This window comes from Lethenteron reissneri, chromosome 12, assembly GCF_015708825.2.
Source record: "Lethenteron reissneri isolate LAM-NWPU_2019-01 chromosome 12, ASM1570882v1, whole genome shotgun sequence".
Lineage (NCBI taxonomy): Eukaryota > Metazoa > Chordata > Hyperoartia > Petromyzontiformes > Petromyzontidae > Lethenteron > Lethenteron reissneri.
In genome coordinates, this window is record NC_083790.1 from 688550 (window position 1) to 708639 (window position 20090).

Genomic DNA, 20090 nt, shown 5'->3' on the forward strand with positions numbered 1-20090 from the left:
CAGAGGGGCCAGAAGGGCCAGAGGGGCCAGAGGGGCCAGAGGGGCCAGAGGGGCCAGAGGGCCCAGAGGGCCCAGAGGGCCCAGAGGGCCCAGAGGGCCCAGAGGGCCCAGAGGGCCCAGAGGGCCCAGAGGGCCCAGAGGGCCCAGAGGGGCCAGAGGGGCCAGAGGGGCCAGAGGGGCCAGAGGGGCCAGAAGGGCCAGAGGGGCCAGAGGGGCCAGAGGGGCCAGAGGGCCCAGAGGGCCCAGAGGGGCCAGAGGGGTCAGAGGGGCCAGAGGGGCCAGAGGGGCCAGAGGGCCCAACGCGAAGTGAATGGCGGACCCCGTACCAAGATGGCGCCCGGCCAAGGGGGGCGGACTTCGTGGTGGTGACGTCACCGCGGGTAGCGCCTGAGGCTGTCTCCATGACAACCGAGCCCGCGGCCTTGGGGGCCATCCAGTCAGTGCGAACGCATGGAGGGGGGTGAAGCCTCGATCATGCAGGTAGTCCCCGAGTTACGACGATAGTCCCCGAGTTACGACGGTAGTCCCCGAGTTACGACGATAGTCCCCGAGTTACGCCGATAGTCCCCGAGTTATAACGGCCCGACTTACGCTATTTCGATCTTACGATGGCGATTCGAGAAAATTTGCCATCAACAACCAAACATCGTTCAAGTATGCAGACGACGGATAGAATCTTGGTAAGTACAGTACAATATGATACGTTACGATACGTTCAATGCATGTATGATACGTAGCTTTAGCGATTTCATTTTAAGGTTACCACCATAAATTGCTTTGTTTTGCTAAATGATCACCATTCTTTAAGACTCCTGGGTAGGCTATAGGCCATCTTCGACTTACGCTGGGGTCGTCGTAACGCATCTCCATCGTAAGTCGAGGACTACCTGTAATGTGTCTACATTGGCCTTCAAATGAGTTAGATAGTCCGGCGGTGGACTATCTGTTTGCATAATCACGTGAATATGATTAACCCTTGATCGTTTCTGCGTGGATTAAATATCGGCCGTTCTATAGGATGGGGGGGGTCAGGTTCTGTGCCTCCTCCATGGGGGCCCCACCCCTACTGAGCTTCATAGCTCTTCGGAGTCTGAATAAAAGATTGTGCATGTTGTGGCTTTGCTCTCCCACACAACCGGTGTGCTGTACCAGTGGCAACCCGCTTACGAGCCGGCTGTGTCGGGTGGTGGCGGGTTTAACGACACCACCTTTGCGGACAGGATTCTGATTCTCTAAGTCGCAAAGTGTCGTAAAATCAGTGGGCGGAGCCCTCCACGTCGCCCCGCCCCCTGCCCCACGTGCGCTGCCCATGTGAACTGGGATTTTCAAGACGCGGCGCGTCCACATTTCCCACCGCGCATCGGCCGCTCCGACCAGGCAGCGGCGGCGTGGTGCGGGCCACGTGTTGAGAGTGAGCGCGGCGCTCGCTGCCTTCGTGTTTGCGAGCGCACGTTGCCGCTGCCGCAGCCACCACCGCTGCGACAGGGGCTGGACGCGAGGCGTCTCTTGTTTGTTTGGGGCAACAGCAGCAGCAGCAGAAGGTGAAGGTGATAGCAGACGCAGCTCGTGTCGTACTGTCACTCCACTGTCGCCATCGTCACTCGTACAGTGCTGCGCATCGCCGATGTGGAGGCACGGTCGCCGCTTAAATCGATTCGCTCTCCCGGCAGTTAAATCTTGTCAATCCGTAAGTATACATTGGGGGTGGGGTAACGTGGCTACTTCCACCTCTTCCAACACGTCTCGCCAGCGTGCGGGAGTGGGCCACCTCCCTCGGCGAGCTCGAGAGCTCAGCCTGCTCAGGGGTGTCCCGACTCTGGAGGAACCCGAAGACACCCCGCGTGTACACGAGAATGCCGGTGCACTGTCGCCTGTATGTTGGAAATTCCACATTCCTATGACGGGGGGCAGTATATACACAGGACAGTTCGTGCTTTACAAGGCAGTGCAACTATGGCTGTACGCGTTGTCTGTCAGGAGATGGCAGTGCAGCAGTGGATTACTAAATGCATCGCTGCGTCACCGACTGTCACCCCCAGCCTCGTGTGCACCGTGTGTTGCATTTTTTCCGGGCTCTTCGGTTGCGTCCCAACACAAATCCGAGCTCTCGTTGATGGCATTCTTTGGCAAAAAGCAGAGGCACCCCTCCTGCAAACGAAACCCGAGGCTCCCGGAGGCGCTCCCAATCTCAGCTATCACCCGTCTCCAATGCCCCCCCACCACCCCTTAAACTCACTTGACCCCCCCAGCACCCACTCTTTCAATCCTCCTCCCCCTTTCCACCACCATCTCGAACCTTACCTCGCCAATGTGTCTCCCTTAATCTTCCCATCCCCCCCTATCAACCCAATCATATCTCGATCGCAATGTCATCCTCCCGCCCACCACCTCTCCTATTGTTCTCTCACCCCCTCCACCCTCCCCAGTCCACCTCCATCCCCTCTCCTCTCCCGTCGTCGTACCCCTCCCTCGGTCCACCCACCACCTCCCTTGACCCCCATCATCCCCTCCCCTCCACCGATATATCCATCCCTTTGGCCTTTAAACTTCACCCCCCCCCCGCCCCCAGGGATGAGCGCCGTGTCCCGTGTCGGCCGCGCTCTGGCCGCGACCCCGGCGCGCGCGTTCGCGACCTCCTCCTCCTCCTCGTCGTCGTCGTCCACCACTGGGACGCGAACCGCGACCCGAACCGGACCTGGAACCGGTGGTGCCGAGCGGCGAGGGCAAGTCGCCAGGATCGCGACCAGAACCGGACCAGTGCCCAGTGCCAGAGGCCGATCTGGGTCGGAAGAGGCTCTCGCGGGGATTCCAACTTCGCATCGGCGTTCAAATCCGACCGCGACGCTGATCCGGACCGGCAGCCCAACCTGGACCGCAACCGAGAGCTGGACGTGGCCTCCAGCGCGCGCTCCATGGAGTACGAGGCACGTGCGCGTACAGTAGACACGTGCGTTCCGTGTACAGTGCGCGTGCGAGGCGTACACGCCGCGCACGTGCGCGCTCTGTGGACAAAGCGAGTTGTGTACCGTGCGGGTTCCTCTCTTAACGGTGTGCCTCGTCGCAGCGACCACGGGGTGGGTGTCCATGGTCGTGGTGCACACGGAGATTGATGTCTCTCTGTGTGTGTGTGGGAGTGTGCACGTGTGGGGAGCGGTCGTGTAGTGGTTTGCGCGCTGCGCTACGAACCCGGCCACACACGAGTTCGAGTCTGGCACGCGGCCAACATCAGTGACGATTGAATCGATCCTGGGCTTCCCCGAGGTCGACTCGGCCTCAAATGAGTGCCTGGTTCGATGTGTAAACATCGCCACTCGGGAAACGAAGGCGGCTGCGCGTGGTGCTGGCCACCCACCCCGCCGCATAGGCGCTAGTCGCTGACAGTCTGTGTGCGTTTGCCCATTGGACTGGTCGGTGACAGTCTGTGTGCGTTTGCCCATTGGACTGGTCGCTGACAGTCTGTGTGCGTTTGCCCATTGGACTGGTCGCTGACAGTCTGTGTGCGTTTGCCCATTGGACTGGTCGCTGACAGTCTGTGTGCGTTTGCCCATTGGACTGGTCGCTGACAGTCTGTGTGCGTTTGCCCATTGGACTGGTCGCTGACAGTCTGTGTGCGTTTGCCCATTGGACTGGTCGCTGACAGTCTGTGTGCGTTTGCCCATTGGACTGGTCGGTGCTAGTTGGCGTGCTGACTGACTGATAGCAGTAATGAGAATGATAACGGGGATAAGCACAGTCAGAGTTCATGGGGACTTTGATACCGGGCTGATGTTGACCTTTTGCAGTGGCGTCTAAAGTGAAGAAACACCACCAGCATGGATGGTTTGAGTATATCACGAGAAATGGTGGTGGTCCAGGGCTTTGTGGAGTTGTAGCCCAAGTTGTATTTTTTCCCCGCAAACTCATCCCGATCGCTAAACTATGAAAATGAAAACTAAACGTTTTAACAGGATTTCGCTACCAATATCATCCATAATAGAGGTGTTTTGGGTTCGATCGTGTAAATATATAAATGTGTCGTTAAAACCCGCCACAAATAATGATGAAGCTAGTTGTAATTACTGGTGAAAAGTCGTACTCGGATTGTAAATGTTGTAGCTTGGCTCACAACATTTAGTCTTGGGATATATTTGGCTAAACCTTTGTTGGTTACCAGAGTGTCGAGTAATTTAATTGACTCGTTGACCGGAACCCTCGTGCACAGAGAAGTCGCATCAAAACCTACGAGGATATCAGTCGGGTTAAGCGTAACATATTTTATTATATTTACGAGATGTTCGGAGTTTTTGATGAACGAAGAGGTCCTACCGATGTAGGGCTGTGTGATGCCGCCGCCGCGAAGCCGTTCGGCAGGCACCAAATCCCCGACCTCGCCACCACCAAGCAACGGAGCCGACCCCGCGTCCCCCTCACCTCACCTCACCTCACATGAACACACCCGCACTCATTTCCCCCCCCCCATAGAGCTCCGAGGGGAGGTCGCCTGGCCGACCGGTTTTTATCCGAGAGACCCTTATCGGGATTAATTCTCACGGTTTCCGGCGATCAGGGAATTGGATGACCTCCCCCGTGCTACGTGGCACCGCGGCGCTGCGGCCGGCCTTAATATGGTGTGGTCGCGGCGTGGGGCATTCGGCCACCGCGGTTGAGGCGCATTTCCCCCCACACACACCCCCACGAGTCGACGGGGCAAGCAGGGGAGGCACGGGACAGCATGAATAGCGGGATCACAGGGGCTGTTGCGCATAGTCATGGAGGGTTGGGATAATTGCGCTTGAGCGCGCAGGCCCCATTGTTAGGGAGGGTAAGGGATTAATTAGGATTTACGCCTTGCACGCCGCACACTGATTAGCATATCAACAGCGCCCAGAACCGCCGTGCGCGTGCCAGAGGATCGCGAGCCCATTGTTTAGCGCAGCATCCCCTTTGAGGTAGGGAGGATAAATAGAGGGGCGCAGAGGGGAAATAGCTCTCTTCTCTCCAGGCCAGCGGATCAGCAGTAGCTCCAGCCAGCGACCCGGACGTCCGTGCGACGCATCGAGGTACGCTGTTAGCGCAGAGAGCAGCGAACCTCCGCGAGCACCAAACAGTAAGTGGGGAGGTGAAGTAGGGTAGCGTAAGCCGATAAATAGGGAATAGGTACAGGTTTGGGTGGAATAGGCCAGCCTCGTCGACTCACTGATTCAACATCAATTCGCAGGTAACATATAATAAATCATTAATAGCGAAGCGTGGTCTCGCGTGATCTTGTCGTGCAGTGTGAGCGTGTGGGTGCGCGTGGGTACGCAGTGATCCTGTAGTGCTGCGGCTCGCCTCGGGGGAGCGCTGCGCAGAGCGGTGCGAGAGTGGGTGTCGTGTGTGCTCACTCCGTGTGTGATACAGGTGCGCGATCGTAACTTGAGTAGTCCGTGTGGAGTTGGAGTGCACGAAGTGGTGTGTGTGTGCGTACGTTCGTTACGTGTCGGATACGGATGCGCATTGGGAACGTGCCGCACAGGGCTATACTGCGAGCACGGCGTTTGATTGATGATGCTGTGCGCACGTATGCTCGCAGTGTGGGAGCGCGGCGCGAGGCTGTAACAGTAGGGGCGTCGCGTTCGAATGCCGGCGAAACCGTAGCGGGTAATAGGGAGGTGGGGTAACGTAAACGAAATAGGGGATGCAGGCGGGAGGGACCCCGGGGGCCAACGGCCCCCACAGCTGTATTTGTTTCGTTAGGTATTGTGCTAATTTGTACGTGGCAGAGCCTATTGTACTATGGGTCTTAATGCGACATCAGGTTTGTGAATTTTTGGTAGCCCATAGAGTCTTGGTGTTTTTGATGCCCTTGGTTTGATCAGGTATTGCAGTTTACGTGACAACCCTTACTAGTTAGCTGTGTCGGGTGGTGGCGGGGTTTAACGACACATTTATTTATGCCATCTAACCCAAAAAACCTCTTATGAACTAAACTTTTTGCTCGAACGCCAGCGCCGTGCGACGCTTTGGGTGACCGACGAGAGCATTTTTAATCGGTGAGATTTGCAGACGCACAAGTCTGTTCGGTGCAGAGATCCGATGTAAAAGAGCGATGCATCATTGTGCATATTTAACCGTCTTGTCTGAGGTGCACCGGCTTAGGTTGCGCCCTAGAGCGTCTTGGAAACGAAGCACCCATTCCCAACTCTGTCACAAGGGCACGGCAACCCTTCGCGTTCGAGAACTGCCCACGGAAGGGACGCCGCAGAGCTACTTTCTATGTTCCACCCAGTGGAAGGCAGAATTCTCCCAAGTTGCCCTCGCACAGAGACAGTAGTGTCCCATTGGTATGACGGTCACGTTGCTTTATGTTAATTCTCAGAGCTGGGATTGGACCAAATTAAATGTACAACGAGATTTAATGTGATTGGGTTTATTGTGCAGTCATTGTTGACCGGGGCTGAGACCATGAGCTCACGACACTTGAGAACCCGGTTTAACTTACATCCCAGTTCACGTGAGCCTATGCGAGTCTGGCGGTCTCTGTGTCGGTCGTCTGGTGACCCGGCTGAGAACATCGTCGACTGAAACCCGATTCCGAACCCCGTTGCTGCTGGCCTCAGCGCTCTTGACAGCTCAGCCACCTGGCCACCTCTCTTGCTGGTTGTGTTTGTGTTGCTGTGTCTGTATGTTCATGTTATTGTGTCTATATTTGGATGCTGTCGTGTGTGTGTTTATGTTGTCGTGTCTGTATGTTCATGTTATTGTGTCTGTATGTTCATATCGTGCGTGTCTGTTTTTGTTACTAGTTGGCTGGGATGTAATTTTTTGTTATGAGCTCAGCACAGCAATGTTGGTGTCACCTGCTGCATGGAGTTTAAAACTCCAGTCCTCGCGGCCCTCAAGAGTCCAGGATTTTGTGTTTTTGTGTTACCAATGTCGGCTCTCGGTTGAGGAGGCTACAAAGTCTACCCCGGGTTGTCCAGATGGATTTAATGATAAAATGAAATGTACTAGCATTGTTATCATCACTATCTCACAGAGACCCAGAGTTTCCGCAAAGAACCGTAGACCCACATAGAGACCCTTAAACTTTCACATAAATCCACAGACCATTCAACATGCGCAGAAGCCCATAGACTCACATATAAGCCCACATAATCACACAGAGACTCCTAGACTCACACACAGACCCATAGCTTCATATAGAGACCCATAGATGTGCATGTGGTGAGTATAGATGATGTGAGTGTGGAAGGTGAGTGTGGTGAGTGAGTTTGGACGGTGAGTGTGGTGAGTGTAGACCGAGCGTGTGGACAGTGAGTGTGTGGACTTTGAGCGTGTGGCGAATGCTTGAGTGTGAATGTGGTTGTGCTCAGGAGGCCATCAAGGTGCTGAACCGGCTGCAGACCAATGCCCAGACACTGGAGCAGACGCGACGCGAGCATGGCCGCCAGGCCTCCAACCAGCTGCCCTTGGTGGAGCGCTGCCTGCAGCGCTGCCAGATCAACGTGAGCACTCGCACGCCAGTCTGCCCTCTCTCGCATATGCTCACCTGCGCTCTCACCCAGCCGCTCGCTCACTCCTCTACACACCTGCACGCTCCCCTACACGCTCATGCACTTGCTCTCCTACCTGCTCGCCTGCTCGCTCACCTACGCTCTCACCCAGCCACTCGCTCACTCATCTACACACCTGCACGCTCCCCTACACGCTCATGCACTCGCTCTCCTACCTGCTCGCCCGCTCGCTCACCTACGCTCTCACCCAGCCACTCGCTCACTCATCTACACACCTGCACGCTCCCCTACACGCTCATGCACTCGCTCTCCTACCTGCTCGCCCGCTCGCTCACCTACGCTCTCACCCACCCGCTCACTTGCCGAGCCGCTCGCTCGCCCCAGCAGCAGCGCAGGCGTTGGTCATCCCGGCGGGGGTGGCCGTGGCCGGTGCCGGCGGGAGAGGTTTGTGGTGTCGCCCGTGACCGCTCGCCGTGTGCCGTGTGCCGCGTGCTGCGTGCAGGTGGGCGACCTCGATCGGCTCAACGTCATCCACGTGAGCGGCACCAAGGGCAAGGTGCGTCACCCGCAGAACCCTGCGTCCGTCGATGTGCCGGTCCTTTTGTCCGTCTGTCTCTTTGTCCATCCATGCGTCTCTTTGTCCGTCCGTCTGTGCGTCTGTCCAACCGTCCTGCATTCAGACGACCCGCGGGCATTCTCTTTACTATTTTAAACTTTTTTTTTATCATGTAAGGCCCACAGCTATATAGCTCTTTTTCAGAAACAACCTGGCCACAAAATTACAGCTCAACTTAGTATCTTTTCACATGGAAATCTATAGCAGCTAAATACTCTTAACACATGTTTCTAAATGTGGAGGGAAAAACAGGAGGACCCTAGAAAAATCTACGCGACCACGGGGAGAGACACGCAAACTCCAAATGTACAGGCATCAGCGTCGGGATCGAACTCACGAGCTCCTGCATATCAGACGAGGTATTTAACATCTCCCCGCCCATGCATTGGGGGGCGGCACTTACCCACCCGCTTTACAACCGAGAGTAACATCCGTCGTACGGCCGTCAAAGCGATATTTAAAGGGGTGGGTTTTTTTTTTTGCAGTCAGTCATCAACGCGCTACACTCGAGAAACCGGTTTAATCACGGACAGCGGCCGTGCCAGCTCAGCGGTCTGACCTCTGAGCCACATCTCCCTCATCCAAAATTTTGTCCATTAATAGAATTGCCGAGGGGAAGGGGGGGTCGTTGGGGGGCGGGGGGGGCGTGGTGAGTTGCTGCATGTGGAGGAAACAATGGGTGCTGTGCTGTTCTTGGATAGAGAGCGATGGGCACGTGGTGTCGCGTGGGTGGCTGTGAGTGTGAATTAGCTCTGCGTGTCTGCATGTGTGTATTTGCATCTTAGTCTTTGTGCCTACATGCCTTGGTATGCTTGCGTGTATTTGCGTGTGAGCGTCTGTGTTTGTGACATTCACAACAATGAGCGGAGTGCCGGGTGGCTTAAACACAATGATCTCGGTCAGTCAACCCATGGCACCTGGGGTTGTCCAGTGACCTCCAGCTAGCAGCGAGCCTTCCACACTTCACGCTTTAAAGTGCACCTAGCCTGGTGCAAGGGCTGTGGTGACAACACAATTACTTGGTGGCAAATTATGATTGTTGTGTTTGTGTGTGCATCTGCAGAGAGGAATGGTAGTGTAGTGGTTGGCGACTCAAGTTCAATTCCCGATGACAACCAATAACAGTGGAGAATAATTTAACCTGTCCTGGAACTCCCCTAGGTCGACTCAGCCTTGAATGAGTACCTGGTGCAGTGTGTATTAAACATCAGCAATAGGGAGACAAAGGCGGCCAGTGCGTGCTGTTAATTATCACCGACCCCCCTCTTGTGCAGTGCTGGGCTTCGTAGGTGCTCTCTTAACGGCACTTGCCCCAACGGTCTATATGGGGGATCTTTGTCTTTATTGTTGTCTCTGCGTGCGACGTCTGCAGGGGTCCACGTGTGCGTTCACGGAACGGATTCTGTACAAGTTAGGATTCAAGACCGGCCTGTACACGTGAGCATCGGGGTGACGGCGGGGGGGGACACAACCGCTCGCCACGCTTGTGGGATTTTGAACGTCACGTTCACACTCAAGCTAGTTGCGCAAACTCTTCAAGCAAACCAGAGTTGTTAATTTGTTTCCCATAATCCAGAACCTGCCTTTCAGGCGGCGTGACAAACGAACGACCACACTTGCGTTTGTCTGTGTGACGAACAGTCGCGTCCTGTGCCGTGTGGTGTGTGTTGCGTTGTCATGATGCGCCAAGATATCGTGACGTGACGTCACGACGTCACGTCATGTGCAGTTATGTGATGTTGTGATATGACGTAATGTGCCGTGATGTGGCGATGGGATGCGACGCGATGTCTTGATGTTATGTGCCATCACCACGATTCGCCAGACCGTGGTGATGGTTCGTGCCGCGATGTTGTGCCGCGTTTCACCTCTGCTGTGACGGTTTTCACTTGCTGCAGCTCTCCACATTTGGTGCAGGTGCGGGAGCGGATCCGCATCAACGGCCAGCCAATCAGCGAGCAACTCTACACCAAGTACTTCTGGGAAATCTACAACCGCCTGGACGAGACCAAGGCACGGCCTGCGCACCTCATCCTTGTGCTCCACCTCTTTATTGGCTTTCACATCAAGGCTGGCTTGGTGACATTCAGAACAATTTCTTTCCACTGACACATCTGATCCGAGCCAGCGCAGGGGGTTATCCGCTGGCTATTTGTCAAGCCGAGCCAGAAATAAACCGTGACAGACACGTTGCGTCCGCACACTGGAGCGTGTGACGTGAATGGCACCGCTCAGGTTCTACAGTGAAAAAACATGTTTGTTTAGTGACGAGGCTGGTTTAGAGGGGGACGGGTTGCTTAACGGTCAGGGTGCTGAGCCGGCAGCACTGAGAGCCACGGTTGCAGTCCGGGTTTTACCGCCTACAATTAATGTCTGTAGTGAGCTGATGGTCTCAGCTCAGTTACTCATGAGTGCACACAAAAAAATCAATCGCATTCAATTTGCTTTTGCACTAAATTCCGGCTCTGAAAATTCCGTATATCAGCTTGTCTGCCATGTTGTGAGCATTGCTCTCTGGGAAAGTGCTGCCCTCTATTATGTGGACCAGAGATCACTTGAAGAAGGGATCTGGGATGTTGCTCTGTAATATCCGCTTCCGTGGACCGCTCCCTAACACGAAGGGGGAGAGTTCCGAATGGATTCTCCGTCTCGTGACGATGGGACGCCAGTAGCGCGATTGGGATTACATCGGGGCACCAATCGAAGCGATGTGGCTGGTTCGGGGAAGCCGTGCCTGGTTGTGACGGCGTGAATCATTGTTGCCGTAGGATTCTGGGAACCCCATGCCCGCATACTTCCGCTTCCTGACCATTATGGCCTTCCACGTCTTCTTGCAAGAAAAGGTAAGAAAACATTCACATATTTAGTGTTCGGTTTAAGGTCATATCGCGTCATCGCCGTTCACGCAAATCGCGCCGCTCCCTGTCGCCAAAGAACCGCATTCGAGTGGGAAGGCAGCGGCCAGGCGACGATCAACCGGCACCACCAGCAATTGCCCAAGCTCTGTTGTCCTTATATATTGGGATGTATTCAACCAATTACCTCGTGTTGACATGTGGGAGGAAACCAGAGCACCCGGAGAAAACCCACACGTATGAGAGGGGGGGCGCTCTATCCCATAGGGACATGTCGCTGTCGCGCCTTCTGGAAAAGCCAGGGTATCGCGAAAACGAAGCTCCTTGACGTTGAGCACGGCGGCGCACTTTGGTTCACTCCCAAAACCACGACGGGCGCTTACTCCGGCTCCGGAACCTGCTTCGAAACCACCACTGAGCGGCGAATTCCGGGCAGCTCAAAATACGGCCAAGCAGGGCACAGTGACGCGGTGGCCTCGGTGGTAGCCACTTGTTGCAGAGGTGGCTGGTTCGATTCCAGCGGCCGCCCTGCGTAATACTGCGGTGCGCGTGAACCCTAATAATGCTATCGGCCTTCTTCTTCACGGTGGACTTTCAAGATCCCCGTGACGTTACGGCGTCGGGGTCCAAATTTGCTTAATTTTAAAAACTACCTCGCAAATAGTTCCTTTGCAATCCACCCAGGTCATGACTCTCCTGGGTAAACAAGCATAAGAATAACAATAACGGTAATGTATCACAAATCTCTGAAAAATATTTGAAAAGTGCAAAAAAAATGCGTCGTTCGCTGGAGCCAAGTTGATTGGCATTTCAAGTCCGATTGTTGCGCAAGACTCCATAACAACTTGCCAAAACGCTCGGTAGCCGTGTTTGTGTTTGCACAGCGGTGATGTATTAACGTGAGAGCGTAAATCAACAATGGGAGGTAAACACGTCGGTCCTTCCCCCTCGTGTGTGCATGTGTGGGCCTCCCCTAAGTCAGCTTAGGCTCACATGAGTACCTGGTGCGGTGTGCAACCATCACCGCTTGGGAGACAACGGCGGCCGGTCGTGGTGCTGGCAACCCCCACCGCCTTGTGTACCGTGCCGGCCTTCATAGGTGCTCGCTTACAGCACTTGATCATGCGGTCTGTTAAGGCTATACGGGGCATCTTTGTCTCAGCAGCTGCAACCGTGACCATTACCTATAAACTTCACCGCTGGGAAGATAAAGGCGGCGGGGCGTGGCACCAACCATAGCAGAGTCCGTTGAGGCCGAGGGGGGATGTTGGCTCGTTCCAGGTGGACCTCGCCGTGGTGGAGGTGGGGATCGGTGGGGCCTACGACTGCACCAACATCGTCAGGTGCCGCCCCCCCCCCCCCCCCCCTTTTTCAAAAGGTTCAGAATGGTTGATTTGACCTTCTGGTTGTTTGTCAACGAGGCTGGTGCAGAGGTAGCCGGGTGACTCGGAGGTCGGAGTGCTGACCCGGCACCACTGAGGTCCTGGCTTCCAAGCCATAATTAAACTGGGCTCTCTAATCGTAGTTGGATGGTGGTCTTGGCCCAGTTGCCAGTCACTCTCCCTTCCCTCTGCTTTAAATTTGGTTTTGCACTTCATTTTCCAAAATCCCAGCTCTGTCAGGCAGCGCGTGCTCTGCGTGCCGTGCCGTGCGTAACGTGCCGTGCGTGCTGCGTGTAGGAAGCCCACGGTTTGTGGAGTCGCCTCCTTGGGCATGGACCACATGAGCATCCTGGGCAACACCATCGAAAAGATCGCCTGGCAGAAGGCTGGCATCTTCAAGGTGGAGACGCCGTGCCCGCGAGCCACCCACGGTTATTTATTTATTTATTTGCTCGCTGGACTGGGACACCCCGGTGGTCGGGTCGATGTCTCCGCGACGGAGACAGATTTTGGAAGAGGTGGTCGATTTGATTGCTGCCATTATGTGGAATGTCCGATGCAGTGTGTTTGTGTGTACGTGTGTGTGTCTGTGTGTGTGTTGAGTGTGTGTCTGTGTGTGTGTTGTGTGTGTGTGTGTCTGTGTGTGTGTTGAGTGGGAGGGGGCGGTAGTGTAGCGGTTAGCACGCTGCACTATGAACCTGGCAACCCGGGTTCGATTCTCTCTCACGGCCAACACCAGTGACATTATCTGAACCGGTCCTGGGCCTCCCCTAGGTCGACTCGGCCTCAAATGAGTACCTAGTGCAGTGTGTAAACATCGCCACTGGGGAGACAAAGGCAGTCGGGCGTGGTGCTAGCCACCCACCCCCTCGTGTTCTGTTCCGGCCTTCATAGGTGCTCGCTAACAGCACTTCCCTCAACAGTTTGTTTAGGCTATACAAGGGACCGTTTTTGTTATTGTCGTGCGTTAAAGCAAGCACGCATGAGTAGCAGTGTGATGATGGTGGTGGTGGTGACAGGGTGATTTTGGATGATGGTTGGTATTGTTGGTGGTAGCGGTGGTAATAGTGACCTCGGCGCTGGTAGTGGTTAGGTGTGTGTTGAAGGCAGGCAGAGGTAGTGATCAGTGCTGAGGGCAGGCGAGTGTAATGGTGGGCATTGCAGGGCGACAGCGGGAAGAAGGCTTTGTGTGTAAGGCAAGCGGATGTAATGGTAGAGGAGTGCTGTGTGTTTAAGAGAGGAAGGTAAGTAGTGGGTGAGTATTGGAGACGGGCACGGGTTGCCGAGTCTCGCTGCGTCTGTGAAGCTCTCGTCGCTGGCACCGCCACCTCTCCCGCTTCCCCCCCCTCTTGCAGCGCGACGTCCCGGCCTTCACCGTGGAGCAGCCTCCGTCTGCGATGGCCATCCTGCAGGAGCGCGCACGCGAGCTCGACGTGAGTTGACATCCTACAAGCGAGCGTTTTCCCGCGTTATTGTGGAGCATTTTGGGTGAAAGTAAATATATACTATGTTCTTTCTCTCCACGTATAAATAAATGAACACGTTGGCTTTCCAGACCAGTGTTCTCGAGCAGCAGCAGCTGTGTAAGCAAACAAATTCTGTTACGCATCTGCTCACCGAATGATTTCGATTTCCCACGCTACCTGCTTCGGTTGAGACGCTGGAGACTGATAGGAGGCGGCGTGCTCCCCTTGCGCGGACCCTCTGTGTCCTCTCCACCCCTCGTCACTCTCTCCCTTCCCTCTTCTTCTCTCTCCTGTCTTAGTTCACAGCCGGTTTCTCCTGCCGATCCACGCTGCTGCCGGTTCACAAACTCTGCGGCGGACGCCGACAGCGCGACGGAGATAAAACAACGAGACGGCAAAACGTTAACTGTGTCGTTCGCTGTGCCCCCCCCGCCCCACCACCACGTGCGCAGTGCCCGCTGCAGGTGTGCCCCCCGCTGAGCGCCTATGCGGACGACGCCGGCCATCCCGATCTGGGCCTCGCCGGCGAGCACCAGCGACTGAACGCGACGCTGGCGCTGCAGCTGAGCCGAGCGTGGCTGCGTCGGTTTCCTGGGCCCGGACTCGGAGCGCCGCCGGCTCCGCCCACCACCCTTGACGGTCGGCGTGCGAGGGGGCGGTCGCGGTCGGCGTGCGAGGGGGCGGTTGATCTCGCGGACCGTAGAATCGCCGTACGTGTTTTCGGGTTGTTACCGCGATGCGATGTCCGACGTTTCGCTGCGCACATCGGGAGCTTCTGGAGAGGCTACTGCTGCATCCAATAGCTTCCAGCACTTGCATCGAAACTCCAGCAGGTGGAAGGAAACGTCGGACGTTGTGCCAAATGGCGCCCGGTACAATACGAAAATGCTTGGGCGAGGGGACTTTTATGTTGCCATCAATACTTCCGAAACTTTCGTTTTTGTTTTATTATTTTATTCCGCATCGTGCCGCTGTAAAATGTGCGAAATTCCGTGAGTCGTCGTCATCGTCGTCGTCGCGTTCTCCAAGCCGGTCGCGATCGTTCGGGCGGGGGGATTTGAGTGTCGCGACGCCGCAGTTCGCGATCGTAACCCCGAGTGGACTCGTGCGCAGACGGGAGCGAACGGGCACGCGAGGAGACGAAGACAAACGGCGACACGCACCATGACGCGCACGACTCTGCCTCCTCGCTGCCAACCGCCGACCCCTTCCCCCCGAGCCCAGCGATGCTGCAGGGTAAGTGGCAGGGTCCGGCCGAGCAGAAAGGTGCCCGAGGAAGGGAATCAACCTCGGGAGCCGTTTGCCTGCCCCCATAGCGGACGATGATCTGCGCCGTGCATGATCCTGCATGCCCGCCCGCCCGCCGGCTCGATCGCACGACGATCGTTGCTCTGCATTCCAGGTTTGAAGGAGACGGAGTGGCCGGGGCGCAGCCAGATCATGCGGAGGGGGCCCGTCACTTTCTACCTGGACGGAGCGCACACCGTGCAGAGCGTCGAGGTACCCCCAAACCCACGCCGCGGCGACCCCCTTCGTGCTCCCGCCGCCCAGCGCGAGGCGATGGACTCGTGTACATTCACGGGCAATTGTCGGCGACGGACGCCGGCCGGTGACGTGGTTGGCAAGGGACCCGGTGACGTGGTTGGCGAGGGATCCTGGCGCAAATGTGAATGGATCGGAGACTCGCGACCCACGACGAGTGGCGCTTTTACCAAACGACGATAACGGCGCAAGCCGTGCGTTAGGCCGTGGTGGGCGACGTGCGCGTGGGTGGGTGGGTGACGTTGGCCAACCGCATTTTTCTTCTAGAATTAACCCGAACCTGTGAGCTGTTTAGCCACTCGTAATATCTCTCCCACTTACCTGAACCAATTCATCTGGCAACTCCACCTACACCACTCTGACAGATCTCCTTTTAATTTCCTGTTTTCCCGTTTCGGTTTTTATGACGCCAGGTGCGTCGCTCAGACTTGACACCCGCCCTGTATTTACACAAATTCCTAATCGTGCCTCTGTCGTTACAGGCTTGTGTCGGTCGTGTGTGTTGTGTTACAATACAGTGTTGTGTCTCGTATGTGTGTGTTGTGTTACAGGCTCGTGCTGTGCGTGTGTGTTGTGTTACAGGCTTGTGTCAAATGGTTTCAAAAGAGTGTGCTGGAAGAAGAGGGGACGACAAGGTCTGTATTGCTTGTCTTGTTGGAAGTAAAAATGACGAGCAGTGTTAAGCGAGTGGCCGTATTGGCCCGGGTTAGTGCTGTTGGCTGTCGGTGTGCCGTGTCCGTCCATGCCTTGCAGTCCGTCCCACGCCTTCCAGTTCGTCCCACGCCTTGCGTGCAACTCCTGGGTGCTGTGCAATGCCCGTGTCTGTGTGTACCGTCGCGCTCTCAAAGTGCTTCAAAGCGCTTTGGCCACCACCACCACCACCCAGTGTTGCAGCAGCGATTATCTGTGAACCGGTCCTAGGCCTCCTCCCCTCGGTCGACTCAGCCTCAATTTAGTACCTGGTGCGGTGTGTAAACGTCATCACTCGGGAGACAAAGATGGCCGGGCGTGGTGCTGGCCACCCACCCCCCACCCCCTCGGGTGCGTGCGTGAGTGTCGCGGTGCGTGCGTGAGTGTCGCGGTGCGTGCGTGAGTGTCGCGGTGCGTGCGTGAGTGTCGCGGTGCGTGAGTGTCGCCGTGCGTGCGTGCGTGCATGTCGCGGCGCGTGAGTGTCGCGGTGCGTGTGTTGCCGCAGGGACCGCGTGGTGCGAGTGTTGCTCTTCAACATGACCGGCGACAGGGACTCGGCCACCATCCTCGGTCTGCTGCAGGTGTGGCCACGATCCCTGACCTTTAACCTCCCCCCCCACTCTCCCCCTTGGCCCCCACGACCCCTCCCCACTACCCCCTCCTCCCCAACACACGCAAAACAATACGCTGTGGATTTACACGGCCGAGTCTGAATGCGGGCGACCGCATCGCAAGACGCTGTACGGAACCGGTGGGCATGTTTATTTTATAGAGGCTTTGCCTCACGATGTCTCTCTCCCTGCAACCCTCCCATCCAAAACAGGCCTGCCAGTTTGATTGCGCGGTGTTCTGCCCAAACATCACCAACATCTCACCGGACAGCTCAGGTGAGCAGTTGAATAAAAACACAAAGTCGTCGTTGTCATTGTCAGCCGGTAACTTCTGACTGCTGGGCAACGGCCTCTCTGCCCCCATCCTCTTCCTTTCCCTCCTCTCCGTGGTTTCTGCTATCAAGTGGTGGCCTCTGAGCTCTTTGCTTGAAACCAGAATAAAACCCATTCATCGTGGATTGCAAGGGTTCTAATGAAGCTATCGTTAGTAGCGCATCTCACTAAGATGATGATAATGCTGATGAACAGTTGGTCAAAACAACAGCACAACTCGAAACAAAAGTTCCGTTCATCTTGACCACGTCTTCACGAGCGTCACCGTTTTATCGGTAAAACCGCTTTTCCCCTCGGCTACTCACTGCGCGTTCGCAGATCAGGTGAACTACACGGTCACTCCGGAGAGGGTCATGGCTCAGTGCGCGGAGAACCAGACGGCATGGGACCAACTCTGCCGCAACAGCACGACTCCCTCTCGAGCTGCCGCCCTCTGGGACCCGGACCGCGGCGACGCCGCCGCCCCCGTCCCACGCCCGCTCTCGCTCGCGACCTCCCGCAACTCCGCCATGCCCTCGTCCGCCGTCTTCCCGTGCATCTCGGAAGCCCTGCGCTGGATCGGCTCGGAGTGGGAGCCGGAGCTTCTGCGCGTTCAAGTTCTCATCACGGGCAGCCTGCACTTGGTCGGAGGCGCATTAAAATGTTTAGAGTCCGACCTCTCCTGAGATCGTAAGCTCGCCGGATCGTAAGGATCGCGGAGTCGTGATCTTGGTGGTGGTGGTGTACGACCGCTTGTGACCCTTCGCCCTGGTCAGCGGTTGTTGTGTCCTGGCGAGGGGCGATGTCCGGTCGTTGCCCGAACGATTTGCTGCCCCACCCCCGCAACCGCTTTGCTGAACTCTTAAGGGTCTTCGCCGTTGCCGCGCTTGGGCTTAGATTCGCGCTTCAAGGCCGCGGGTTTTTTAACGGAGAGTTCTGTGCGGCTCGAACACTGCTTTGTGGTCGTGACACGGTGGGGCGATACGAGGAGGTTAGTGGCTGTGCCAGGCTTGTTGTGTGAGCGATGTTGCAGTTGTAGCCAAGGGGGAGCCCTTAAGTAAGTGACATTGAGGGGGGCACGGCATATGGCTTTGTCCCACTCTCTAAATATTGGGAAGGGCAGCTGCGCCCTATTTTCCAACGTTACAGCTGCCAGCTGTTTTGAGCAAGAAACGCACCAACTGTGACTGTATATCCAACAGTGAACCGCTACAGCTATGCCAACCTAAGTCGTGTATTTTTTGTGGTTTAATGTAACTGAAGTATGCAGAAAGATTGCAGTTCACTCAACGTAAGCTACAAGATGTCCCATTGTTTGAAGCTATTCACCAGATTCACACGATGTGTAAGCTATCCCCGACATCTCTGTGTTGTTCTCTGGTGTACTGAACCAGCTTCATTGCTTTGGCTTATGTGCCAATTTTATCCCAATTGTGCCATTGTATGTCACGAGACATAATCTATTCGGAACTCTCACAGAGCAGTGTAAAAATGGCCCACGGAAGTGGATATTACAAAGTTACCAATTGGATCCCTTCGAGTGGACCTCTGGTCCACCACGCACGGGAGGGCAGCACTTTTCCACCACCCGTCCTGTTCGTCGCGCGAGTCAAACCGACATTTTTTACGATTTTCAGAGCAAGAATTTAGCCAAAATGAGTGCAGCTCCGTGTCAAATTGTATGGGTTATTTGATACCATGAGTTGATGATGTTGGTTCGCTGGTATGATGTGCTTAGAGACCGTGGTGTTTCGTCATTAGATCGATCGACCTACCAGAACAGGTGGAATGGGGGGGACGGGGAATACAAACACAAGTGACCTTTTTTCTGGATGGAATTGTTGCAATAAATCACCCTTGTTATTTACTTGCTGTGCAGCGCATTAAAGGTAACGCCTCTGTATAAACTGACAATTCTTTAACCTATATTATGGACAATATTGGTCGCGAAAGCCTACGTGTTAAAAATCCCTTTTCATGTCGGTTTATGCGGACCTCTTGAAAATGGCGCCCCCCCCCCCCACAACCTGCCTCCCGAAGGTGGGAAACCCCCTATGAGCCACGCCTATTGTGACGTGGCTGATGACGCCATCAAGCCCAACCCATGACTTCCTGTCCAGCGGCACACACGTTCTATAGTTTGAATAACTAAAACCGGTAATCGTTAAATAAATAATCACATAACTACAGGAATTGGATAGCCCAGAACTAGATATTACTATTCTCTAACCATGTATTGCACACTGTATATTAACATGTCGAAAATGATTCGTGCACTGTAACTGGTATTGGCTAAACATCCCCAGAGTTCCCTGAAATGTCCTCGATTGGGATCGTGCAGCGGCAGCAGCACCTGGCAGGACCCTCCTGAGACTGAGGCTCTCCAATAATGAACAACAATACAATGAATTTTGATGTAAAGCTTTCGTGACTGCAGGGATTCATATTCTTGGTTATTTCGGTAAAGTCACGTAAAAGGGAAATAATAAAATAATACAAATATTAAACAATTAAATTCTCACGACGTTTCGACTGCAACACAAGCAATCATCATGAGGTGTGAAATCCACAGCAAATCCACAATTTTTTTCAAATTTTCTTGCTGTGGATTTCACACCTGATGATGATTGCTTGTGTTGCAGTCAAAACATCGTGAGAATTTGTATTGTTTTCTATTTGTATTATTTTATTATATCCCTTCTACATGACTTTACCGATATGGCTTAACCCCGTATTCTTATACAGGGAAATTGGGTGTACATCCGTTTCAATAGGGGCAAACATTTTTGTCTATTTGTGTTTCTCCCTTTTGAGAGGTTTACAGGTATGAGATTTCTGCACTAAAGTTAAAAATTGTATTCATAAAATATACCTGGTTTCCTTTAGCCTCACGGTTTAAACGAGCAGAACAGGACAGCATAGATTACATCCACTGTTACCATCCAGTTTAACATGCGGCAGGCTTTCGCGACCAATAGCCATACGAGAGGCTGTCGGGTTCGATCGCGTAAATATATAAATGTGTCGTTAAAACCCGCCACCACCGACACAGCCAACTAGTAAGGGTTGTTATAATCCGATGACAATCATCGACGACAAGACAAACCGCATAAAGCATCGATTACCCACGCAATTCCAATG

The 20090-nt window shown here is 54.8% G+C and overlaps 1 protein-coding gene across 3 annotated transcripts; it reads left to right on the plus strand.

The window, feature by feature from the left end:
• The first annotated feature begins 432 nt into the window (after positions 1-432).
• On the plus strand, positions 433-18816 carry FPGS (folylpolyglutamate synthase). Of its 3 annotated transcripts, none has more exons than XM_061550312.1 (17): positions 433-680; positions 2570-2924; positions 7335-7466; positions 7978-8031; positions 9464-9528; positions 9990-10104; positions 10860-10934; positions 12228-12289; positions 12626-12728; positions 13684-13761; positions 14247-14433; positions 14908-15030; positions 15197-15294; positions 15919-15971; positions 16532-16607; positions 16850-16913; positions 17289-18816. In XM_061550312.1, the coding sequence occupies exons 2-17, from the start codon at positions 2913-2915 to the stop codon at positions 17633-17635; spliced, it is 1644 nt and encodes a 547-aa protein (XP_061406296.1). In that variant the 5' UTR covers positions 433-680; positions 2570-2912; the 3' UTR covers positions 17636-18816. The 3 variants fall into 3 exon arrangements, with proteins under 3 accessions (XP_061406296.1, XP_061406294.1, XP_061406295.1); XM_061550311.1 differs by lacking the exon at positions 433-680 and adding an exon at positions 1338-1541; XM_061550310.1 differs by lacking the exon at positions 2570-2924 and having other exon boundaries at positions 7338-7466.
• Positions 18817-20090: the final 1274 nt, after the last annotated feature.